Genomic DNA, 27,270 nt, shown 5'->3' on the forward strand with positions numbered 1-27,270 from the left:
GTTCCTTTCAGTGACGTAGGGGGTCTGTTGGCAGAGAAGCATGTACAGGAGCATGGGCAGGAACAAATGGAAGAGGCAGCTGATACAAAGAGCAGAAGAGACCGTGAGAGCAATCCTTTTTCAAAGAGGAGTAAATACATGTTGTATTAAAAGCAGATAAAAATACACAATGTCTTTCCCAATACTGCTTTTCTATATAAACAAATGCTTTAGTTGCCAAAAGGATGTTGCATGATTTTGAATAGGTGATGGTCTTTCTGAAGTGTGGTCCACATTTATGAACACTATTAAGAATCCCCTGATCTTTGGAATCATTGTTATGTTACTGTAAGTTAACAAGAAAAGTAACGTGTGTTACTGCTAGATGGTAGAAGTAATTCTTAGCTACAAATAAAATTATTGTATATCTTTCTTCAGGTAGCGGTAGAAATTTTAGTGAAATAGCTGAAAGAGCTCATGTAAAATAGACCTTGTTACAACATTGACTTTTCTCTTTCTAACATTTCTCTTTCTGTCATTTTGGCTGTACTTAATAAAATTGTTTCATAACTGCTGTTCCCCTTATAATTCCTTTACTGTAATTGGGTTATATTATGTTGTACAAAGGTGGAAAACATAGAAGTGCTCGGTACAAAGGGCATGTTATTACTTCAAAAACTCTGCTTGGAAGACAAGAATTAATTAGAATTCTAAATTATTACGTAAGTCTTCTGTTCTACGGTGGGAGCTTTAGTGAAATGCTGACACTGGATAATTAACAGGCACTATTCTGTCTCTTCATTTTGGGTTGTCCATAAAAGATTTGATGCTTCCTTTCCTGAAACAAACAAAAACAGCTTCTGAACTGTCAGAAAATAACAGCAGTTCTTGAAGGCTAATCATTACCAGCCTTTGTCATGGGGTTGTAATTGTTTCATGAATTCTGCTTCAATCAGGGAAAAATATGTTTAAGTGCCAATAAATTTTTTATACTGCTATGATTTTTTTCTCCAATTTATGGCTTTATTCTACCGTTTGTGTCTAAGCAACACTGTACGTGTTAATGCAAATTATTCCAAACTCTCAGACAGTGAGGCAGAATCTAGTGCCAATAGCACTGGGTTAATTTTCTGATTAATATATGGCAAAAAGAAATGCTGCTGCACTGGAAAAGGCAGATAAAAAGGCTAGGAAGCTGGGTTGAAGGTCGAAAGGAATAAAAGATTTAATATTAATTTGAGTGACTGTAGCAGTTCCACATTTAATAGCTGTCCATCTTTCTCAAACCAGATGCCCCAAAACTTCACTGCCCAAGGTTCTATCACTTTGACTGGCATTGCTTTTAGTTAAGCAGCTCAGTGGTTTGCACCGTGTACATCCCATTGTGACACAAGTGCTGGCGTTGTGATTGTATGTCACTTTCATATGTATAGTAGAAGAGAGAACATGATTATACATCTGATATTTTACTTTTATTCTGCTCGATTTTCGGTATTGGTGAGTTTCCATTGAAGTCAATAGGAAAACCACCATCAATAGGAGCAGAGCTAAATCAACACTAAGAGCTTCCGATAATCCCACCCATGCTATGCAACCTCTTAAATATTGTTCATTGCAAGAGATTCGAAGTTCTATTTTCTGAACATACAGTACTCAAGATAGTCTCATGTAAAAGGCTAGAAATACAGTTTGTTCCTGAAAGTAATTCTTTAGGTAGAAAGAACTAAGGCAGACCCATCTCAGAATGGTACGAGAGAATGCTAGAAGCCACATGTTTGCTCACAGGAGCATCTTATTTCAGAATTGCTTTTAAGGCTTGGTTATACCCGCACTGAAGTTAATGGCAAAACTATTAGCATCAGGCCCTTAAAATGTTGCTGAAATAAATTGGTGAAATATAGAATCTTCTAACAGTTTAAGTTCTGGGTGTAAAACTTCATGTACCTGCATGTATTTTTACATTTTTGATTGCTATAGTGTGTGAAGATGTAGATCTTTAAAACAAATTAAAAAGGGATTCAGCCTTGATTGGCCCAAACCATGTTGCCCCCCCTTTTTTTTTTAAATAAAGAGCTGAAAAGGGACATTGAAACAGATTAGATTTCAAGTTGCCTAAGTATTAATAGTAATATAGCGAAAAATACCTTCAGATACTACTCCTGCCAATGAGTCCCCTCCCATTTTGTGTGGTTTTATTACTTGTTTTCCATTTAAAAAAAAGTTTTCTGTCCTGTTGTGAAAGATCCACACAAATGGAAGGAGAAACTGACTAAGCAAAGGAAACAGTGAATCTTACTGCACAGGGAGTGGTGTTAACTGTACAAAGTGAAATTTAGAAAGAGAGAAATTGGTTTTAGTCCTTAGATCTTACTTACAATAAAAGATAAACATTTTCACACAGAAACCTGACTTTTTCTAAGCTGATGATGTCCTTTTAAAGTAATTGCACATAATCTGAGGTAATAGACAAAAAAGTCCACAGATAAAAGAGAGCCTCATCCTTTCTCCTTGTGTTTTATAGAAGTGTATTGGATTTAAAAACTAGAACCATAAGATGATAAAATTATGGATTGCATCCTTGATATTGTCCCATGTGTTTTCCTCTGTAGTTTACAGCCACTTTAACAGCTGTGGATCAAGTATTATCTGAAGGTTAAGAAAAGAACATGTATTGCGAGAATTAAGCATAAACTTTGATACAGTTAATCAAATTTAGCACCTGCCAGATCCTAAAAACAAGCCAAACCTGTACTTCATTAGCATTTGCAGTGTGTGAGAATGTGGCTACAACACAAATACGGCACGTGTTTGCTAGTTGGTATATGCAGTAATTTATAAAGGAAAATTAACAATTCAGGCATGGACATGGCTGATTTACTGTAGAATTAAAAAAAAAAAACCAAAAAAACCCCCAACAGCCTATGCAATTCATTGGGCCAGATTCATCAACCTTGCTCACTTTAAGTAGGCTCTTACTCCTCAAAACACTACTCAGCATGTCTATAGCTGGAATTTATGGAGTCCTAGATTTGACAAAATACTGCTAGCCTCCTCTGTTGCACAGACACATTATCAACAAAATGGTAACACAGAAGAGAGCTGCTCTTCTACTTTACCATTACCACTTATTTTACAGAAATACAATGGGCCAGATTCTTTGATAGTGTAACTTTAAGTCAATGGTTAAGTTAATTTTTCAGAGAATTTGACCCTAAACCAGCCCCAAGATAAGCAGTAAAATGCAGGGTGAAAAATGTGTCCCTTGACTGTAACTTATTTAAAGTTTGCAGCGTTCCATTGGAGAGTGGGTCAAAATTGAAGAACACAACTTAAGATTTTTTTAAATGTACCATATTATTTTTGTAACATTATGACAATACCATAGTTCACTGGTTCACATAAAGGCAAAAGGTAATGTACTGATCACAAACCTGAATTTTAAGGTTTCTTTTTGGCCCTGATCCTGCAAACTCTTAGGCACATTCTTAACTTTATGCACCTGAGTAGTCTCACTGAGTTTAATAAGCATTTATAGTCTATCATGTAAACTAATTTACAAACCAAAATCATCGGCAATGTAAAAATCACATTATTGTTTCCTAACCTTTAAGAGTATATATTGTAGAGTAGACAATTTGCATTTCCAATTGTAACCCAGCATTCTTTTGTTTTGTTTTGTTACATATACTGGGACTTATTTAAACTGATTCTCTGTAGCACTGTTCAACCAAAGATATCACACTGGTATTGAGAGGCTTCATATTTTTAAAGCAGTATGATTTTTTTTTTGGATGGGTAAACAAGTCACAGAGAGGTAAAGAGACTCTCCCAAGGTCACATAAGGTATGTCTACCCCACAGTCGGGACAACACGCTTAAGCATACCAGAGCTGGCTGACTGAGCTAGCTTGCTAAAAGTAGTGTAGTGTAGCTGTGGCATCATGTTAGCTGCCCATTTGTTTGCCTAGGATCTCAGGTGGGATTGTACTCAAATAGCTAGCCTGAGTTGCAGTTCAAGCTGCCATGGCTACCTTGCTATTTTTAGTGAGCTATCTCAATCAAAGCTAGCTCAGATATGCCTACCTGTGCAGTAATCATGCCTACCTGTGCAGTGAGCCCTACCAGAGTCAGCGGCTGAGCCATTCAGAGCCCAAGTGTCTTGTCTCCTAGTTTGTACTGTCAAATAGTAGCCTCAGTAGGTTCACAAATATCCTGCTGAAGCTGAACACCTGCATTAGACATCATAGGCAAACAAAACTTGAACAAACCACCACTGGTTATGAACTGAAGATTAACTTGAACTAATGCTTAGTTTAAGTGCGGCTGAGGTTGTTTTAATGTTTCTGACAGCTTAAACTTGAGGGAAAACCTTTTGTGAAAAACCATTTACTATTTCTGAGACTAGTAGTATAATTGCTACTGGATTCCTCTCAAAATATTGATAGTCATGTATTACTAGTTTGAAAAAAATCTATCAAAATATCTAATATCTATTTAATGATTATGCAATAAACACATCCGCTGTTCAACTCTCATGTAAAGATTAAAAGAATGAAACATCAGGGATAATAGATAAAATAGGTAATAATCAAAGTTAGTATAAATACCCCAAGGTCAGGCTTGACACAGCCCTGGCTGGGATGATTTAGTTGGGGATTGGTCTTGCTTTGAACAGGGGGTTGGACTAGATGACCTCCTGAGGTCCCTTCCAATCCTGATATTCCATGATTCTATGAAACTACTCCATTTATAAATATCAGATATATATAATTTCCATATGGAAAGCACAGAGAAGCTTTGTAATATCATACGGAACTGTGTATAATATGGGAAAATACACACTATCTTTTCTGTATTTTTCTGGACATTCATACTAAAGTAATCACCTGAGCCAGCTTCTTTAAAAAGTTTCAAAATTAATATATTTTATTGTCTAAAATGTACACATAATAAAATCTGTTTATACCATATCACTGAAGGGTACACTGCAGGTCATTTACATTCTTTCTTGGTGGTCATACAGTGTACACAGTGAGGGGATGGGGGTGTGTTTAAACATTGTTGGCTTACCTGATTATTTTTCACAGTGAAAAATTACATTCAAAGTTACAAAAATAAATATATAGACTCATCTTCAGCTTTGATTTGTTTTTTTTCTATGTATATATTTTATATATAGTAGGTGTATATCTTTTGTGTAATGAACTAAGGAATATGTGATCTCAGGTTATTTACGCATAGCTAATACACATTGCTGAGAGCAGTATATTCTAGCTTTTCGTGGCTATAAAATGATCTCTTGCAGTGGTTTTCAACCTTTTTTTTCATTTGTGGACCCCTGAACAATTTCTGAAAACTGACAGAACAGAATTAAACGATAAATGTTGCACATGCTCAGTACAGCATTGGATGCAGCATGAGAAAGGAGCCCACATTTTTGTGCCCTATGGTAATGACAACACTTCTGGGTTTTGACCTGTGGATGGGGATATTCACATGCTTTTGATTGACTGGAAAAATGGAATGCCTTTTCTGGGCTCTGAAATTTTTTATTTTCATAGTCCCCCTTTTATGGACCCTTAGATGTAGTCTGGGGACCCCCTCATGGCCCCCAGACCACAGGTTGAAAACCACTTCTCTATTGGGTTCTTAAGGGAAAAAAGGCAACTTCTTTCTATGAAAGAGCTGCCAAGCAGTGGCAACTAGCCACTAATAGATCCATCCCAAATGTTCTGGCCCAAAGATTTTTTTATTTTATTTATTGTGTGAGAGTGTTTATATTAAAAAGTCTGTTTTTATGAAAATTTTGGGGAAACTTTTTGTGTGCATGGGAAACATTGTCCCCCCCACCCCAAGAAAGCACCAAATTAAAACCTTTACAGTATTCTGTTTTTCCCCTTTTTTAGTGGCAAAGGGAGAAAAAGGGGCAGAAGGACCAATTTGAAATATTTTGTTACAATTTTTGGATTTAAAATGTAGAATAAATGGAAAAATTGCTCTTTTTTTAAAACCTGTGGGATGAAAATGATTTTGAAATTTTTGCACTTTTGTCAGAAATAAATAATCTTTATTCAGTTGGTTTCTAGCTATTGCCAATATTCTCCCCCAGTTAGACTGTAAGCTCCTATAGGCAGGGATTGTGTCTTCTCATGTGTTTGTATGCCTCCTATTAAAATGGGCCCTGATCCTGACGGGCCTCTGGGCATTACCACAATACAAATAAAAATAGGGATAATTAAAGTACATAGAGACTAAGCAAGTTAAATAAAAATGTACAGGCCCAGATCTACTATAATCCTCCTCCTGTTTTCTACAGTGTGGAAAGCTCTACAAGGCTATGCCTACAGGGTGAGCACAGCTAAGGATTTGCATGGTTTTTAGAGTTCAAAACATGGATGAGAGTTGTGCCATTTGATTTCAGCCTAGAAGTTCTGAGCACTGTCTTTCGGCCCAATCCTGCATTCTTTCTGCAAATAAACACTCCATGGAGTCTGGTGCCTAATCCAATTTACAATGAAGTCACACAGAGTCTTTGCATTTATTTCAAAGGAAATTGGATCAGACCCTCCCTGGAGCACAAATGAACGCAGTATAGTATTAATTATGAGAACTTTGGTATGATTGGTAGTGATTGAGGACCAGAGCTAACATTTCATTCAAACTGCCATTATATTTGCCACTTTCTCTAGTTTTCAGTTTTTCATCATAACTCTAATACTTCTTGAGTATTTGTAATAAAATGGAAACATTTTAACTGTCACTCCCAACTGGCCAACATAACAGGAAAGCTGCCCCTATGAAAAACATTATCTATTAAATGATGACCCAGGCATTATTGTTCATAATAAAGACAACAGAAGCAACTCTTATCCCATACAAGAGTAATAAAGTTACACAAGAAGGCTTATGAAATTTAAAGTTATTTCTAAAAAAGCAACAAACAGTTAACATTCACCATTTTACAAATTATCTCCACAAAACCACTGCAGAAAACATTCTACATTTAAATCTTGTTGCTTAGTTTTTTTAAACGTATATTTAAAGTTATAGGACACCATACTAGCCACTACGGTTATCATTACTCACTGCTACACTGCTTTAAATTCATGTTATCCCCCCCAAAACGATCGGAATGAGTGTATACACATGGCTTGGACCTAAGGCGTCCGTCAATGGCAATGAGCCTGACAACTCTTGCCATTGGGATTAGCAATGTGCTAGTTCAGGGTTGGTAGCAAGGTTGCTGGGGAAACAGACTTGATGATTGATAACACAGCCTCGTCAGCTTGCACCCTCAGGTGTCATGGGGTTTTTGCCAAGCCCTTCAGCATGATGTAGAGGAACAGCGTTGAGGAGACCTTGGCCTTGCAGTGGGATAACAATGGCTTGATGAGGATAGATAGATATTGTATAGCTGGATCCGGTTATGCTGTTTTCAAAGATATGCCTTTCAAAACTTTTTCTAGCTATTACTAACACAATGAACGGATTTTGTGTTTCGTGTTATAACATCACATACTAAAAACAACTTTCTACAAACTCCAATGATGAAAATTTTCAATATAAGAAACCTCCCACTTTGTAGGGTTTTTTTTTTCAGGGTTTCTGACATTTGGCCCTCTTTCCTTTGCAAAACTTATCTTGGGGAACATCAGCATGTACAATTGTAATATACAGTATTTTTTGACAGAAGTCACATTAGATGAGAAACAAATCATTACTGGAGCTACACAAGGAAAAGAGAAAAACCTGGGAATCACATACACAGCCACTGATGCTGCCAGAATTTCAAGTACATGATGAGAATCTTAACAAAATGATAATTCTGGAAAATCAGAAAAGCCTTTTGGCATAATCACTCTGCAGTATCTTGATGAACACTGTAAAACAGAAATCATTAAGATAATGCGCCAGATTCATCCCTGATATAACTCTATTGTCTTCATGGGAATTTAGCCCAGTAAGTGCGCATGTATATGATGAAGCATCAGAACAAAAAGTACAAGCTAGGAGGATGTTCAGTATGAAACATGAGTTGTATAAAGTACTATTACACAATAAATAGAAATAAATATAATGCACATCTCAGGTATACTATTGCTTAAACATGATTCTGCCAGCAGAAAGGAAATACAAAATATTCATTCAAACATGGCAACAGCATATATGTGTGAAGTGACAGGAGTGGGTGAAGCAATTCCTGTATTTAGGGCTGTACACTGTCCTTGATTCACAGCTACAGACTCCATTAACATCTGCAGGAGTTGCCCATACTAACAGAGAAAAGTATAGAGACAGATTCATAGTTGGTAAAGTGCTTTGGCCCGTCTCAGGATGAAAGGTGATCTATAAATGCATCTATTTTAAAATAGCACATTATAATGACCTCCTCACACATTAAGCTGTGGGCACCTTTGGCTGGCTTGTTGGAAAAGGTGTGTGCCCCTGTAAGGGCTAGAGAGCCAGGGAATGACTTTGCTGCAGCTGATGACCAGGTCAGCATGGGGATGTTGATCCATCCCTCCCAGGTTTACCAGAAAACAGGGGGGACTCTAAAGGTCCATGCTGCTGCAGGAAAAGCCCTCTTTTACCTGAACCAGACGGAGCAGCACCTATCTGTGGAAGTAGTGAAATCCCAGGTTTTGTCAGGCTTTGCTGTGGGTATTGTGTTATTTGCTCCTTTCTTGGGGTGCTGGGAAGAAATTTTTCCTTCACTGCCAGATTGGCCAAGGTGAAGTGGGGTTTTTCCACCTTCCCCACAGCGAGTTTTAGGGGGCTTAGTTGGGGCAAACATGAAATGGGAGTTAGGCTATAATATCACACATCCTCACATGGTTGGGCGGATGTCCATTGCCAGTACTCCTTAGGGAATGGATACAGGGATCAGATAAAGTGGATTGGTAAAGGATTTAAGAGAGCAGAAACAGGAAGTGTTTGGGGCTCCTCCTTTATAGCCACCCCCTAGCCCTCATTTTGGTGAGGTCCCAGCAGCCAGCTGGCTGGGGACCAGGATGGGTAAGGGGGTAGGCTGATGGAAGCCCCCTGGGTACATAGTGAAATGATTATGGAATTACCTACACTGTACACTTTTATCTGCTGGGTACTCCCAGACATTTAAGAATAAAGTTGTGGCCTAATTACACCACATCTAGTGTCTCCTGTTCTTCTTCCAGCGCATATGGACAATGTGTACAGTATATTTATTAAACCCTGTATTTATTAAGCCCTTAGGAGTTTGTTCTCCTTAGGCCTATATAACTAGTATTTATATTGAGGGCAAATTATATGTGCCTGATTAAAGGCCCATTGAAGTGAATGGGAGTCATCCGAAGTGTCTAAGGAGCCAAATCTTACTCCTTCCTTCTGACCATAGGCAAAGAGCTGAACTGCGGCAGTAGAACTGTCTCTCTTCCCCCCCTCTTGGCTCCCCCCCTTACACATAGCTGGTTCAGGCAGACTGTGTGCAAGAGACCAAGACTTGGCTGGTGGAGAGCATTCCAGGGCAGGTTAGGAGGTATGAGGCACAGAAGCAAGAACACTTCTGTGCTGCTGCAACGGCCCATAGCACTAGCACCAGGGATGAGCCTGCCCTTAAATGTCAATTTGGTGGCTTTGCGGAGGGCCTGGGAACTGCACATATTGTCCTTCCCACTCTTCTGACTGTGTTTTAAAAGAGTTAGCAGTGCTGCCTCCACTTAGGGTCCCTGGAGGCTGCACACTTGGAAGCTTGGTCTTCCTTTTTTTTTTAAGATTTCTTAATTTTAATCTGTAGTATTTGGGTTTCTTATCCACCATCTGTTAATTTGTTTTTGCAAATGCTAGACTAGGAACCACACACATTTAGCACCTATTCTCTTCCTCTCCTCCAATAAAAGCCATGACTAAAGAATTATTTAGCAAAAGATTAATCCCCCATTCCCTCTAATTACCAATGTGGGGTTGGCTGTTCTTTAAAAACACACCACGTGCACCCATTCTCTACCTCTCCCCTAGTCACACACCAAGTACACATCTCTCTTATTTCCTCCAGGATTTGTACAGGCTTAGAACCCTGAGCAGTAGTTTTCCTGCACTTGTTACTAAGCCACAAGCTTCCCTGAGGCCAAAATGATCAAAACCACTGACCAGTGCACCTCTCTGTTCATTTTCTGCTGTTAGACAATTGTTTTTTCCCCCAGATAATTTAAAAAATAAAACTCGCCAGCCTGTGAGGTGGTTACTCCTATGGAACTCATACCCCAGATGGGAAGATGAATTGGCTTTCACATGCATGAGAAGACAGAGAGATCCTCTCTCATCTTAAGCTGATATATGAGTGTCCAACATACATATAAGGCCTGGTCCACCAGATAGCATTCACAGCCAGCCAACCTGCAAATGGGAAAGATGGATGCTCTCTGGTAGATGAGGCCCTAAATATCAATGCATATATATATATAATACTCCTGGTTCAACTTATTTTGTATTTAATGCAATGCAACTACTTTGGATACTATTCAAAGTATAATGGACCAAATTTTGCCTTCAGGTACGTATCTCGCCTTGGTTTTAACTGAATATCATGTACATATCTGAGAGCAGAGTTAGCCTAAATGTAAGGTATTAAATACATAAGTAGAAAGTTTATTTAGGTAATTATCATTTACATATATTTCATTGTCTAATTCTGAGCTATACTTTTAATATTAAAATCAATATTATAAATAACGATAATGGTGCCTTTCATTTTCCACAGTGAAAATAAATCCTGGAATAATATTTCTCTGTGTATAATATCTATCTATATTCAGAAGTTAGGGATAATCCTACAACTCACAATCAGACTCAAAAACTAGTTAAATGTGTCATCTCTAATTTGTGAAAATACTACATTTAGGATAATAATCTCACTGTTATGTATTTCTTTATACCATTCATCTGAAATTATCAGGAACTTTTTCTGAAACTTTTATCTTTCTCTGCCAGACTATTTTGTAAACGGATGATTTGCTTTTGGAGACATTAGACAATTTTGAATTAGAATTGAACAAAGTTTTCTGGAAAGTTATTCGGTGAATTAAAAAGGAGGTAAGAAAATATGATTATATCATTAGTTTAGGTTTCCTCAAAGAGGTGTCACTATTCTCATTTAGAATTCTAGAATCTTAGAAATGTAGGGCTGGAAGGGACCTCCAGAGGACATTTAATCCATCTCCCTCACTGAGACAGCATTAAGTATACCTAGACTATCCCTAAAAAGAAAAGGAGTACTTGTAGCACCTTAGAGACTAACCAATTTATTTGAGCATGAGCTTTCATGAGCTACAGCTCACTTCATCAGATGTATACCGTGGAAACTGCAGCAGACTTTATATATACACAGAGAATATGAAACAATACCTCCTCCCACCCCACTGTCCTGCTGGTAATAGCTTATCTAAAGTGATCATCAGGTGGGCCATTTCCAGCACAAATCCAGGTTTTCTCACCCTCCACCCCCCCACACAAATTCACTCTCCTGCTGGTGCTAGCCCATCCAAAGTGACAACTCTTTACATAATCAAGTCGGGCTATTTCCTGCATAGATCCAGGTTTTCTCACATCCCCCCCACCCCCATACACACACAAACTCACTCTCCTGCTGGTAATAGCTCCAGCAGGAGAATGAGTTTGTGTGTGTATGGGGGTGGGGGGGATGTGAGAAAACCTGGATTTATGCAGGAAATAGCCCGACTTGATTATGTAAAGAGTTGTCATTTTGGATGGGCTAGCACCAGCAGGAGAGTGAATTTGTGTGGGGGGGTGGAGGGTGAGAAAACCTGGATTTGTGCTGGAAATGGCCCACCTGATGATCACTTTAGATAAGCTATTACCAGCAGGACAGTGGGGTGGGAGGAGGTATTGTTTCATATTCTCTGTGTATATATAAAGTCTGCTGCAGTTTCCACGGTATACATCTGATGAAGTGAGCTGTAGCTCACGAAAGCTCATGCTCAAATAAATTGGTTAGTCTCTAAGGTGCTACAAGTACTCCTTTTCTTTTTGCGAATACAGACTAACACGGCTGTTACTCTGAAACTAGACTATCCCTGACAACTGTTTATCTAACCTGTTCTTAAAAATCTTCAGTGACTGGCATTCTGTAATCTCTTTAGGTAACCTGTTCCAGTGCTTAAATATCTTTTATAGTGAGAAAATTATTTTAAAAGTTAGAGGTTTATTGGCAAGAATTTGTCTGCAAATATTTTTTTTATTGGGCCAGATTTTGTTCTCAGTTATTCAGGTGTAAATAGGGGAATAATTCCATATCCTTCAGGATATCCTTCATGATCAAATTCTGCTCATAATTACTTTGGTTTAAATATAGAAGTTGAGAGCAAAGTTTAGTCCTACATTTTCATTTCTATGATTGAGAGCAGAATTTGCCAATAAGTATTACATTTTTGCTTTGTGGAGTTTTGCGTGTCCAGAAATACTGAAGAAAATGGAACATTTTTAGGAGTTTGGAAGTTCTGAGTGGATTGAATTAATGTGTTTTATTTTTCATTTAGTGCTGTAATTATTCTATGAAAATAATTTTGGCTGATCCTTTGAAGCTTGCTAACAATCTCTATCACAGGATGTCCATATTTTGCTAATATGGGGCAGATTCTGATTCTCTTACTCATATAAAGTAAAATTTTATTCCATGAGTAATCCCACTGAAGTCAATAGGGGATATTCATGGTCAAGTGAAAGTAAGACTGGTTAATATATAAACTATGGCCATAAAAATACCCACCCTACATTTAACATACTGATAAAAATGTGTGTGTACAAAGTAATGTTTCCTTGTATGACATATAACTAATAGAAACATAGATTTATAAAAAATATATATTTAATAAATAAAACTGCATTTTATTTCAGATATAAACTTTTGCCATGTTTAAAATGAATAATAGCAAAAAGGTATGTGAACACAGTCTTGAAGTCCTTAAATCTCAATCTGAGATGGGAATGAGACCTGCATATATCTATTTTCACCTTATTATAAATGTAATGATACGTGATATTTGTATCAAGGAAAAATGGATATTTTTCATATTTCAGACGTAACTCTGTTCTCCACCATCCCCACCAAATATAATGTGAAAGAAAACAAACATTCTGTTTGACTCTCGTAACACTTTGTATAACAATTCCAAATGGTTAGTTTAGAATTGCTTATGTATGTTGAAAGCAATTTCTGCAGAGTTCATATAATTCACAAATGATCATGCCTTAACCTAAGTTCTGAGATCTTTCCAGGAGCATCATGTACGCTTCTTCCAAAGTTCTGAGCTCTGAGGCAGGATGCTAAAAGACTCCCAACTGCCATCTTCTTGGGTTGCTTCAAATAAAAATAACAAACAGTCCTCTTGACAATATAAAAGGCCACTTCTAAATCTTCCAAAGATGATATCTAGTAGATCATTTAAGTAATGTGCAATAAGCTGTGATGGTCAGGACTATGGGTGAACTTTGACACTCTTGCTATTTCATATACAAGGTTGTTCTAAAGCATATAGCATGAAAGACATCACTCAATGTCAAAAGACCCAATAGTCTTTTTCATGGATAAACTTAAGTTTTCTGATGGTCGATAGGAAAGGGAGCTCATTTTTGTTGTTAGCCTTGGATGTGCTCTGACATTTGGTGGAATGTATTTTAGTAGCTGCAGGAAATATTTTTTAAACTTTTTTCCAAAAAAACCATAAAGAAAGGGATTCAAGCAGTTGTTGAAGTAAGCTATGCAGATAGTGAAGGGCATAGCGGTATCCACAACATCAACAATTTGGCAATCTGTTATGATACGTAGCTGGATTAATACATCCAGAAAGGTAAACACTTGATGAGGAATCCAGGAAAAGAAGAAGAAAAGTACTATTGCCACAATCATCTTAAAAATCTCATCATTTCTGGTCTTGTTTTTCTGAATTTGGTAAGCCTTCTTCAGCGTCTTCCAGATTAAGGTGTAGCTTGTTAAAATTATCAAAAAGGGAATTAAAAAACCCAACATGTTCTTAGATAAACCTAGCCCAACAGGCAGTGTTGTATTATGGGTCTTGTACCGAAAAGCACAAATTGTCATATTCATATTCTCAACAAAAAATACATCACGGTGAATTAAGACAGGCAAACTAGCCAGTCCTGCTAGCAGCCAGATGCCGATGCAAGTTATTTTGGCAACAAGCATGGTGCGCCGAAGTCGGGACTTCATTGGATGTACTATAGCCAGGTAACGGTCAATGCTAAGACATGTGAGTAGAAACACACTGGCATACAGGTTGAAACTTACCACAGCTGATGCTATTTTACATAAACAGTTGCCAAAAGGCCAGTGGTATTCCATGGCTGTGTAGGCTGCCCACAGTGGCAAAGTCATTAGGAAACACAAGTCAGCCAGGGCTAAATTCAACAGAAAGATGCTAGCCACAGTCTTTAATTTCATGTAGAAGCAAATAACAATGACCACCAAACTGTTCCCAAATATGCCTACAATAAAGATGATGCTGTAAACAGTTGGAACCATAATGTATATATAGCCATGCCTTCCTGAAACGGGGCAGTCAACATGGATTCTTTTAACAGTCTCTTCGGTAGATGAATTAAGGCTCATCTTGATCTTTTCCGCTGCAGGTTGGATTCAGGCACAATATAAACTTTATCTGGATGAAAAAGAAAAAAAATCACGAGTGAGGATTTTTTGCAATTAAATTTCAAGATTGTACCTTATGTAGCAATGATGAATCCAGTTCACTGAAGGAAATTTTAACTACACTTCTAAGGAAATGAGGAGGTGAGAAATTAATCTACTTTTCATTAACTGAACATCTTCATTTGATTCAGTTGAAGTCTGGGTTACAGGCCAAATCCTTAACGAGCCCTTGTTCAGGCAAAATTCCTATTGCAAACTGATGGGCAAACATTTTCCAGTTCTTTATATTTCTCTCAATGTGTGCTGTCTTCTCTTTGTATTAATGTACCCCTGGCTATACATGCTTATTTTATGTATTTAACACTACCAAAATCCTTAATTCTTTTTAACCTCTTATCATTGTATTTATTCTATTTCATTTTACACTCCCCTGGCCATATCTTGCCATCATTCTTTATGAAATCAGAATTTCAGTGCACAAATGGATGTCGGGATAGGACCTTTGGTTTGTTTCAGGTGGAGGCAAACATTCAGTGGTTTGTTCTAGGAGTACAAACTCACAGGTCTATTTTCCCCAGAGCCTTTGCACAAAATTCCCATTGATATTAACTGCCTCAATCCTGTAGTTGTTTCTTGCCTGGAACTCTTATTGACTTCAGTGGGAAATTCACACAGAGAATTTCTATGTAATTGGACCTAGGTGGAAATGATGTGCCTGGAACAGGTAGAATATAGGTGTTGCTGCACAGGACCAAATATGGAGTATGATACAAGTTGTGTATGATATTTAAATTCCCTGCCCACGTTTGCTCTCTCATTGAGCCAATGACGTATCTCACCCAGCCCTGTTCTCTGATTTGGGATGAGATCTAAAGCCAGGTAATGAATTAAGGGCCTGATCAACTCTCGTTGAAATCCACAGGAATCTTTCCATGGACTTCAGTGGGACTGGATTGAGCCTCTGCAATGCACTGCCCAATACCAAAGCCGTAACAAAAGAACAAACCCAGCTAAGGGAATCCTCAATACTGGCCCACAAACAGTATGAGGCAAAACTCAAACAAGGAACAAACACAATGCCCAAAATGAAAAGGAATACTTGTGGCACCTTAGAGACTAACCAATTTATTTGAGCATAAGCTTTCGTGAGCTACAGCTCACTTCATCAGATGCATTCTGTGGAAAGTGTAGAAGATCTTTTTATATACACACACAAAGCATGAAAAAATACCTCTCCCCACCCCACTCTCCTGCTGGTAATAGCTTATCTAAAGTGACCACTCTCCTTACAATGTGTATGATAATCAATTTGGGCCATTTCCAGCACAAATCCAGGTTTTTCTCATCCCCCCCTTCCCCCGCCCCCCCACACAAGCTCACTCTCCTGCTGGTAATGTCAGTACTGTTCTGGAAGGTAAAAACCACTCCACTCCATTGTATCCAATTACAGACAGGAAATTTTTTTCTTCCCATCCCCAGAACTGGAAGTCAGCTGCTTCTCTAAGCAAACCAGCAGGTATGGTTTATATACCACAGTCTTTAGTGGAGAACAGCAGGCTGAAACTGACAACACTCAAATGGAAAAGTATTACTTATAAGTTGCCTTATTGCATACAAAAGAAATGGGGAAAAGAAAGAGGATGTGTAGCGGCATTCCACATTTTTCTGTGGTTCTGTAAATAAAAAGGAAAGTTTTCATTTAGCATAAATGATTCCTTTATTTCTATGACACTATCTTTCTAATGTCACTGCAGTAAATACTAAAGATAGTAAATTTCCATGGTTCCAAATGTCCTTGCTTTCTGTTCCAGTTCAGTCATGGGGAAAAAATTGAATTTTAACCACCTAAATAAACAACTCTGAAATGCAGTGAGAATTTTGTATCTGTCCCAACATATGTTTAGCTGCTCTCTGGAAGCCATGGCAAACTATATGAATTGTGTTGAAGAGATTTGCTTTTCAGCCTTCAGAGGTTTACCAGCATTTCTAACTCTCCGAACATGCACAAAACCCAGAAGACCAGAGCCTCAGCTGCTATAAATTGTGATGGCTCCATGGATTTCAATGGAACTATGCCTGCTTACACCTTCTGATGGTTCAGCCCACAAAGTGTTCTTACAAATTCTAAAATGATATTTTTCATAACATTTTAATTGTAAATGTAAAATTCTGAAGTGCTTACTCAGGTAATACTATTAAGAAGGACAATAGATCTTTGCCAACTGAACTGAACCGAACATGCGTAAGGACTTTAGGATTTGGCTCAATATTGATAGCTTCTTTTTAAGGCAAGCTAAAACTCAGATTCAGTATAATTTTCAATGAGGCTGCAACTTAAAGCAGAAATAGCTAATGACTATATGCAAAAAAGCCTCCCTGTGATAATAGGCAGAGAATAAAAAAAAACGCAGGTAATTACATTTTAGAAGAATCTTCTGTCTATCCAGGCTACTTTTTCAATAATCATAAAGATGATGTGCCAAATGGACCAACTTACTCGGATGTCTTTTAGATTCTATACTTAGATGTCATGTTTGCCAGTTCATACAGTAAATATGATACATGTGCCATAAGGCTAGAGTTTTATCTAAAGCTGTGAATTCAGGCTTGGTACTTATTTTGTTCTATGGTATCTGTCCTCTAATGTTCTTTCGACATAGTAGTTTAAGCCTAATTTCTTAGGACTATTTAGAGGTTACATAGGCAGAACTGAGTGGGTCTTACAACTTAGTGGTCTGTTGCATTCACCAGGACTGTAAACACATAAACCACTTACAAATTACACATCCCAGTAATTTAGATAGAAAAATATGATGTTTAATTGACAATGGAAAACAAATCTGTAAAAATCCAGGGCCAGATTGTTTTTGTTCCACACTGAAACTTTTAGAAAGGTTTCAGGGGAAGGAATCACAGCTCCTGTTACCTCTTCAGTTAGTACCTAAATATGGATCTAAGTGCCTAAATTTAGGAGCCCAAGTGTGAAAAATGTTGGCATAAATCTACTAAAAATATGTCCAAGCTACGTAAACATGTGCAAATTGTGTGAAGTCTATTTTATGGGGCACCTTTGGCTTTGCTAGGGCTTCTGTGGTGTGCAAGGACAGGCAATGGAAAACTTCAGGGACTAATACTGATACTTTGTTGTTGCTCATTATTTGTACTACAGTAGTACCAGAGGTTCCAATTAAGATCATGCTAAAAGTTTTACATAGACACAGTGGGAGACACCTCCTGTCTCAGACAGCTTAAAACCTAAATACACAAGACAGACAATGGGAGTATTATTTTCCCTTTTTTAAAAAATGGGAAACTGAGGCACAGAGAAATTAAAGCTCAGATTTTTAAAGGTATTTAGGTGTTCTGCTCAGTATTGCAACATCTACCTGACTTAGAAGTCTACGGGCTTGTCTACTGAACTAAAAGGTACCTAGTTTGTACCAATGTAGTCTTGTTAGAAGAGGACTAAGTTAACGCAAACTATGTATCATGCTGGCAGTGCCTGCATGGGGGAGTTACAGCACAACACTTTGGTGCTCACTGCAGTTCACACTCCTGTAGTCTGCACTGCAGCACAACATAGAAATAGCTTCGGAGTATGTCTACACTGCAGTTGAAGGTATGATTGCAGTTTGGGTAGGCATACCCATGCTAGCTTTAATTTTGCTAGCATGCCTGAAAACAGCAGTGAAGACACAGTGGCTCCTTACCCAGGATTCAAGGGAGGCTTGTAAAGCATACACAAGCTGCCATCACACCTCCGACTGCAGTGTCAACATAGCCTAAGTCTCACTGAAAGTTAATGGGACTTAGGTGCCTAGGTGCCCAAGTCACTTTGGCCTTCCGGTATTTAGCTGAGGAATGCCTGAAAACCTTTACAAATCTGGGCCTAAGTGACTTGCTCAAGATCACACAGGAAATCAGGCAGAGTCAGAAATTGAATTAGATCTTCTGAAGCTCAAGCCAGTGCCTTAGCCACCAGACCATCCTTTTACTTTAATAGGTTGCTCTTTTCTAAAAATAGAGTGAGCCTCAAATATGTTTTTTTCATGAGTAATGATCTGTTAATGCCTCATTTATCCTTCTGATACACTTCCTTGTTCTAGGAATAATGCTGGATTTACTAAACTGATTAATTTAAAAAAAGCTAAAAGGGCAATTTCAAGATTTCAAGCTTCTTAGGAATTACATGAAGACTGGAATATCTAATTAAATGTAGCTTTAAATACAAAACTTTTATCAAGAACTACAATTAATTCCTCCCAATCTCAGCAACTCCTTCTGTAAATTACAATCTAGGTACCTTGTTTGTTACAAATGCCTCAAAAAACCAAAACCAAACCTAAAACCTCCTAACCAACCCTCAGTTATTTTTACCATTTTTTTCAAGTAAAAAAGTCATGCTAAACCCGCTAGCACAACAAATACCTTATATTCTGATTATCAGTGGCATGCTAACTTATTAACCCCTCAGGGCTCAAATTCATGGCTGTCCTTGCCTCACAAAATCTGGAATGTCACAGGTTTTAGCTTTATGGCCAGTCACACTATCCAGAGCTTATAAGGAAAATAGCTAATACGCCCCTGAAGCACGTTGTGGAGCCACCCAACACGATGTGAACTCGTGTGAATGCATATTTTTGTAACTTGTGCTCTGCAACAACATGATCCATCTTTTCATAGCTTGCCTCAGCTCCAGGCTGGGACTGTACAGTCTATTAGTCATTATAGCCCTTCTTCATTCATATAGAATCATAGAAGTATAAGTCCCCAGAAGGGACCTCCATAGATCAACTAATCCAGTCCCCTGCACTCAAGGAAGGACTAAGGGCAGATTTACCCTACAACCTAAGTCGATATAACTTGCATTGCTTGGAGATGGGGAGACTTTTTCACACCCTTGAGCGACGTAAGTTTCATGCTGTCCACATCGACGCTATGTTGGCGAGAGATGCTCTCCCACTGACATAACTTCCGCTTCTTGACGAGGTGGAGTAATTATGCCCATGGGAAAGCGCTCTCTCATCAGCATAGCATGTCTTCACCCAACGTGCTGCAGCACTGCAGCTGCATGGATGCAGCTGTGCTGATGTAGCACTGTAGTGTAGACTTGCCCTAGTAATAACTAGCCCATTCCTGACAGGTGTGTGTCTAACCTGTTCTTAAAAACCTCTAGTGATGGAGGTTCCACAACCTCCCTAGGTGATTTGTTCCAGTGCTTAATCACCCTGACAGGAAGTTTTTCCTAATGTCCAACCTAAACCTCCCTTGCTTCAATTTAAGCCCATTTCTTCTTGTCCTGTCCTCAGAGGTTAAGGAGAACAATTTTTTTCCCTCCTTTTTGTAACAACCTTTTATGTACTTGAAAACTGTTATCATGTCCTCCCTCAGTCTTCTCTTCTCCAGACTAAACAAACCCAATTTTTTCAATCTTCCCTCATAGGTCATGTTTTCTAGACCAATCTAGACCCATTTCTCCACATCCTTCCTGAACTGGACATAATATCCAGTTAAGGCCTTATCAGCATGAAGAAGAGTGGAAGAATTACTTCTTACAACACTCCTGCTGATACATCCCAGATTGCTGTTCAATTTTTTTTGCAACAGTGTTACACTGTTGACTCATATTTAGCTTGTGATCCACTATGACTCCCAGATCCCTTTCCGCAGTACTCCTTCCGAGGCAGTCATTTCCCATTTTGTGTGTGCAACTGATTGTTCCTTCCTAAGTGGAGTCCTTTAATTTGTCCGTAATGAATTTCATCCTATTTACTTCAGACCATGTCTCTAGTTTGTCCAGATCATTTTGAATTTTAATCCTATCCTCCAAAGAACTTGCAACCCCTCCCAGTTTGGTATTCTCCACAAACTTTACAAATGTACTCCTTGTGCCATTGTCTAAATCATTTATGAAGATATTGAACAGAACCAGACCCAGGAATGATCTCTGCAGGACCCCCTATTATATGTCTTTCCAGCTTGACTACTAATAACTACTCTATGGGAATGGTTTTCCAACCAGTTATGCACCCATCTTATAGTAGCTCCATTTAGGCTATATTTACCTAGTTTGTTTATGAGGAGATCATGTGGAACAATATCAAAAGCCTTACTAAAGTCAAGATATACCACATCTACCACTTCCTCTCATCCACAAGACTTGTTAGCATGTCAAAGAAAGCTATTAGGTTGGTTTGACATGATTTGTTCTTGACAAATCCATGGTGACTGTTAGTTATCACCTTATTATCTTCTAGGTGTTTGCAAATTGATTCCTTAAAAATTTGCTCCATTATCTTTCCGGGTACTGAAATTGCAGACCAGTCAGCTTAATTCCCCAGGTTGTCCTTATTCCCCTCTTTATAGATTGGATTTATTTGCCCTCTTCCAGTCCTCTAGAATCTTTCTTGTCTTCCATGAGTTTTCAAAGATAATCACTAATGGCTCAGATATCTCCTCTGTCAGTTCTAGGATGTATTTCATCAGGCCCTGCTGACTTGAAGACATCTAACTTGTCTAAGCAATTTTTAACTTTGTTCTTTTCCTACTTTATTTTCACTGGCATTCACTATGTCAGATGTCCAGTTGCTACTAACCTTTCTGGTGAAAACTGAAACAAAAAAGACATTTAACACGTTTATCATTTCCAGATTTTCTGTGATTGTCTTTCCCCCATCATTGAGTAATTGGCCTGCCCTGTCCTTGGTCTTTCTCTTGCTTCTAATGTATTTGAAAAATGTTTTCTTGTTCCCCTTGATGTCTCTAGCTAACTTAATCTCATTTTTTGCCTTGGCCTTTCTAATTTTGTCCCTACATGCTTTATATTCATCCTTTGTAATTTGACTTATTTTCTACTTTTTGTAGGACTCTCTTTTGCATTTCAGATCATTGAAGATCTCCTAGTTAAGCCAGGGGAATCTCTTGGCATAGTTCCTATCTTTCCTACACAGTGGGATAGTTTGATCTTGTGCCCTTAATAATATCTCTTTGAAAAACTGCCAGCTGTCTCAAACTGTTTTTCCCCTTCGGCTTGCTTCTCATGGGATCTTATCTACCTACTCCCTGAGTTTGGTAAAGTCTACCTTCTTGAAATCCATTGTCTTTATTCTGCTGTTGTCCCTCCATCATTCCTTGGAATCATTAACTCTATCATTCCAGGATCACTTTTACCAAAAGACAATTATAGATTTGAAGGCTGGAAAGAACAATTATCAATCATTATATCCTCTAGTCTTACCTCCTGTATGCTAGCTAAGAACCTGATTCTACCAGTGTTGTGCTGAGCAGGACCTTACTGCATGAGCAGATCCATTGATTCCAAGTAGTAAGGTCCTACTCTGTGTGTAAGGTTGGTGGAATTGTGACATAAGATATGTGCTGAATACAACTGTGGATTTCATAGCAAATAGTCAACAGTGTCATGTCTAATGCAACATTTGGTAATGTCCCTCTGCAGAGGGGTTAAGTATTTTCCTCTCAAAACAGGCTGCAGCTTTTTATGGTTGTGCAGTCTACAAATCTTGAAGCACTTCTAATAACCAGCAGGAATACTGGGCTTTCTCAGTAGATTGGCCCCACCTTTAGAATTTATTCCCTTTGGCAATGCACCATGTAGCTAAAGTCTAGTGTGCTTTGGGGTATGCATCAGTATTTAGGTTTTGACTTCCCCCTCCTGCTCACATGGTAGCTAATGTTTCTGGTGACAGTAGTGACCTTGATTAATGCTAATTATTCTTGTCTGTGTTTTAAATGTTTGTAAACAAGCACCTACCTTATATGTTCTAAAATTCATTACAATCAGCAATAAAATCAAGTTTGGTAATTTAAGCCTGACCCTGTAAGTTTGTGAGCACTTTCTGTGAGGTACTGAATGGCCTCAACTCCCTTTTGAAGTGAGGGGGGAAATAAGGAAGTTCAGCATTTTATAAATAGAATCAGGGTGTTGGCCAGGAAAGAGTTTTGAAATGCTGTACATGAATACTAAATTAACACAGCCATTTCAAAGTTAACAGGCCAAGCTCATTTCTGGTGTAACATCACTGATTTCAGTAGAGTTACACCAGGGATGAATTTGGCACGTTATCTCCTTCAAAGTATATCAAGCAATTGCAAATATTTTATTAATTATTCAAATGCACATGTACAAAAAAAGAAAATATGCTAATTCTAATTACAAAATGAGAAATACCAAAATTATAATTAAAAATACTACAGAGCTAAGGAAATGGAGAGTGGAGAAAGAGGTGATTATTAAGAAGGAATAAGGTAAGATACTTAATTTTGTTGCATTTTCCTTATAAGAGATTTTGAGGCATCAGAAAGAAAAGAATGTTTTTGTGGATATATTTGAAATGTTAGAAAAACACAGAGTAGCTCTGTAAAGTTTTGGATGCAATAGGAATATGGAAGGACATTTCCTTTGAGTGCAAATAAAGGGTGTGGACCATGTCTTCCTAGGAGATGTGTAAATTTCCCTTGATTGACTAACAGTGACACACACTTGTAACCTTATCACCTGGCTGTATAACCTTACCATCTATAAAAGAAAAGGAGTACTTGTGGCACCTTAGTGACAAACCAATTTATTTGAGCATGAGCATTCGTGAGCTACAGCTCACTTCATCGGATGCGAATATAGACTAACATGGCTGTTACTCTGAAACTTACCATCTATGTTGTGCTCTATGTATTTGAGAGCACAAATGACTTTATATCACTGTGTGACTGAATTTCTGAATGGCCTGACATCTTAAGTTCCAGTAAGGAAAGCATTGCTAATGCTCAAATGGGACTTTTACCGTCCAAGGAACTCTTAACGTTTCAAAAGAAGACACAGTTGGTTTTGCTTCTCAGGAGATGCACATACCCCTCACTCCTCTGGAAACTTTAAAGCAATAAAAAAAGCTTCATACCTGAAATGGAAACTCATTCCTTCTGAAGAACTACTCAAGATGGCAGCTCTGTAAGGTGTGATGGAACATCACTGTTGATATTAATTCCTTGCAGTGAACTGTGCTCTTTTTTTGCTAGATGTCATTAGGGTTTAGTTACATTAAAGCTATACAGAATAGAATACTTTAGTGTAGAGACACTTCACCTACTGCAATCTGTATCATTACTTCATTAATAACTGCCAAAGCATCAAAATAGTCTGAACGGTGCATAAAAGACAAACACAGAGGCTGCAGACAGAAAGATTTTATTCTAGCCAGTGCCTGGGAACTTTAAGGGTGACATGGCAGTAGCGTTTGCTGAAAGGATTGATTTCAAGTGACTGAGAATGGGGGTGTGTGTGTGGGGAGAGGGGGGCTGCTTGACAGTCAATCTGTAAGCAGGTTTCAGAGTAGCAGCCGTGTTAGTCTGTATCCGCAAAAAGAACAGGAGTACTTGTGGCACCTTAGAGACGAACAAATTTATTAGAGCATAAGCTTTCGTGGGCTACAGCCCACTTCATCGGATGCATAGAATGGAACATAGAGTAAGAAGATAGATATAAGCAGTGTGTCTGGGGAGCTGCTAATCCTTGTTGTACGTTACTGTCCTGTTTGACCTTTTATTTTTTTAATTACAATGATTATAATAAGTCACTTGTAATGCAGGGTTTCAGACTGTTCTACCAGCTATTATTCACCACTCTATTCATTTCCTGTGTTGGATGAGCATGCATCCTAATTAAACTGCCTGTGGTAACAAGGAAGGATGCTGGGCCCAGGCAAGGTAAATAGTGCTTTGCCAACTGAAACATATGATGAGATACCACTGACTCCAGCTTCCTGTGAAAACTTCATTAGCTATAAATGGGTAACCAGATGTCACAAGTCAGGTTTGAAACAAACAAACAAAAATGCTTTCAAAATTTGTGCTTTGGCACTGACTCTACTGATATAGGCAGACCCAGCCTTAAGCATTTAGCTGTATTACAGTAGGTAATACACCCTTTTTCTTCTCCTGATGCTGGCTGGATTATTTGTTCCCCCTATAAATGAGAAATAAGACTTTTCTGTGTTTATAAGGATGAAACCTTCTTTTCATGTAAGACGGCTGTGGATTTAAATGCTGACATAACTCAGAGTAAACTTCCCGAGACAGGCTGGAAAATGTTTTGGAATAATATGTTCTATACTAAAAAGTGTTTGCTTATTGTTCCTTTTTTAAAAAAACTCGATCCCGGGTATTTAGTCTTCCTTTTGTTCCTTCTCTAGGTCTATTGTTACTGGTTGCTGCAAAACTGTTAAGGTTTTACAAGCTTTTTATGTCATTGTTCTTTTCCTATGCAGCCGTATAAACAACATGTTCATCCCCACAGCCATAAGTGACTGTAATTTCTTCTACCTCATATGATCACAAGTTCATCCTCCTTTCCTGCTCATCTACCAGGACCTCGCTTCTCATGGCAATGAGACAGACTGCATCTTGTAAACACTCTGCCACCAACTAGTGCCAAAGCCTACCCACAGAAAAAGCAGGCGGTGGTAGAATTCGTGTTTAACAAACACAGATACCAAAGATAAGGTAGCAGATATACCTAATGACATTCCTCTCTGCCTCTACATGACAAGATACTTGTTTGGCAGAAAAAATACAAGTGCTTAAATAGGATAGTTAATGCAGGGTGGTCCTAATTCTAAAGAGCCCTGTGATCGACGGATTGCTCCTGTGCCCATACTTATGGTACAGTGGGAAGACTTGATGGTGAACCCTGATGACCACTGCCAGAGAGGCTGCTTCCTCTAGGTTGCTGGTTCAATCCAGTACAAGTCAATAGAAACAATAAGTGTTTACAATACGATGGCTACTCAGTGGCCTGTCTAGAACAAGCTGCTGTTTCCAGTCTGTTCCCTAGTGGGCAGCTTTCCATGTAACAGCTGTAACTTGCAGTTCCAGATGGAAACATGTTCAGATTTAAAGATAAGTTTATTTACATTTTTTTTATAATGTATACATAGTAGGCTGATGGGCACTATACACCAGGCTTTCCAAACTGTGCAGCCTGACCCCACTTTAGTTCCAATCCTAAATAAGAATATGCAAATAGCTGCAGGGGATTTTCTTTCATATTTTCTGTGTGCCTGTCCAGCTCCAGCTAAAACCTATCACACACCTAGCAGGGCTTGAGCGGAGCCGCAGGGTTTTCCCTGCAGTTACAATTCCTGGACTTCAAGAGTTCCTGTGGTGCTGCCACTGAAGGCAGGGAGACTGGCTCTTCTCTGCTCTCAGTGCTCACCTTAGTGGCATCCAGCTGGCATGGAACAACCAGGTGGGAGAACAGGCAGCAGCAGCCTCAGGGCCTTGCTGGCAGGGAGGCAGAGACCGGAATGGAGGGTGGCAGGGCTTCAAATGGGATCAGAATGCTGCTTGGATCAGAACTAACAGCCGGAGACTTTCCCCGGGGTGTTTCTTATAGGTTTTTAGGGAGCTATGACATGTGCCCTGGTCTGGCAAGACACGAACGCCTCAGACCTGCCAAGCTCAACCTGCTGTTCAGCCACAACCTGCCCTTCTGCTGGGTCAGGGCTTTCTAACCAGTCCAGAGTTACTGCTGAGGAGCCCACATGGAGGCTGAGGAGACTGTAAGAAATGTGTTCCCGCCTTTAAATTACACCACGTATTTTATAAGTATTGGAGTCTTCCTGTTTGCATGGGCTTTACATTCACGTGACAACCTCCCCACATGTTCCATGATGCTAAGACTTTAACCTTTAAAAAATGGAATCATGAAGAATAGAATTAGAGAAATACAATTCAGAATTGGAAGCCTTTCTCCAGATATACTCATTTGTATCATACCAGCATACAGAAAAGAAACCTACAAAAACAGCTTTAATAATAATTGTTGAATTTGTTGCTGCTTGGGCAAATTTTGGAATAATTAGATAAAACAGTGGTTTAGCATGTGCCACCAGAAATTCCAGGAACTATATGCCTTCCTGTCCATTTCTAATGTATGTGGACTCTTTCACTAAGCAGTTACCATAATCACATGAGAACTCACTATCAGTATTATTTGTTAAGTGCTTTCTTTCTGCTAAAAGAAAAGGAGTACTTGTGGCACCTTAGAGACTAACCAATTTATTTGAGCATGAGCTTTCGTGAGCTACAGCTCACTTCATCAGATGCATACCGTGGAAACTGCAGCAGACTTTATATATACACACAGAGAATATGAAACAATACCTCCTCCCACCCCACTGTCCTGCTGGTAATAGCTTATCTAAAGTGATCATCAGGTGGGCCATTTCCAGCACAAATCCAGGTTTTCTCACCCTCCACCCCCCCACACAAATTCACTCTCCTGCTGGTGCTAGCCCATCCAAAGTGACAACTCTTTACATAATCAAGTCGGGCTATTTCCTGCATAGATCCAGGTTTTCTCACATCCCCCCCACCCCCATACACACACAAACTCACTCTCCTGCTGGTAATAGCTCATCTAAACTGACCACTCTCCAAGTTTAAATCCAAGTTAAACCAGAACATCGGGGGGGGGGGGGTAGGAAAAAACAAGAGGAAACAGGCTACCTTGCATAATGACTTAGCCACTCCCAGTCTCTATTTAAGCCTAAATTAATAGTATCCAATTTGCAAATGAATTCCAATTCAGCAGTTTCTCGCTGGAGTCTGGATTTGAAGTTT

The 27,270-nt window shown here is 38.7% G+C and overlaps 1 protein-coding gene and 1 long non-coding RNA gene across 4 annotated transcripts in view; one reads left to right on the forward strand and one right to left on the reverse strand.

The window, feature by feature from the left end:
- Positions 1–14,681, forward strand: part of LOC125642093 (uncharacterized) — a 138,602-nt gene extending 123,921 nt beyond the window's left edge. Inside the window, exon 5 of the long non-coding RNA XR_012669883.1 lies at positions 14,619–14,681. This is a non-coding gene — a long non-coding RNA (uncharacterized LOC125642093). The remainder of the gene's footprint in view (positions 1–14,618) is intronic.
- AGTR1 (angiotensin II receptor type 1) overlaps positions 11,659–27,270 on the reverse strand; it is a 51,648-nt gene continuing 36,036 nt past the window's right edge. For all 3 annotated transcript variants that reach the window (XM_075132189.1, XM_048865220.2, XM_048865219.2), the window contains exon 2: positions 11,659–14,647. In XM_075132189.1, coding sequence (XP_074988290.1) covers positions 13,519–14,598 — 1,080 coding nt within the window. In that variant the 5' untranslated portion in view covers positions 14,599–14,647 and the 3' untranslated portion in view covers positions 11,659–13,518. The remainder of the gene's footprint in view (positions 14,648–27,270) is intronic.

The sequence above is a fragment of the Caretta caretta genome, chromosome 9, assembly GCF_965140235.1.
Source record: "Caretta caretta isolate rCarCar2 chromosome 9, rCarCar1.hap1, whole genome shotgun sequence".
In the NCBI taxonomy this organism is placed as follows: Eukaryota; Metazoa; Chordata; order Testudines; family Cheloniidae; genus Caretta; species Caretta caretta.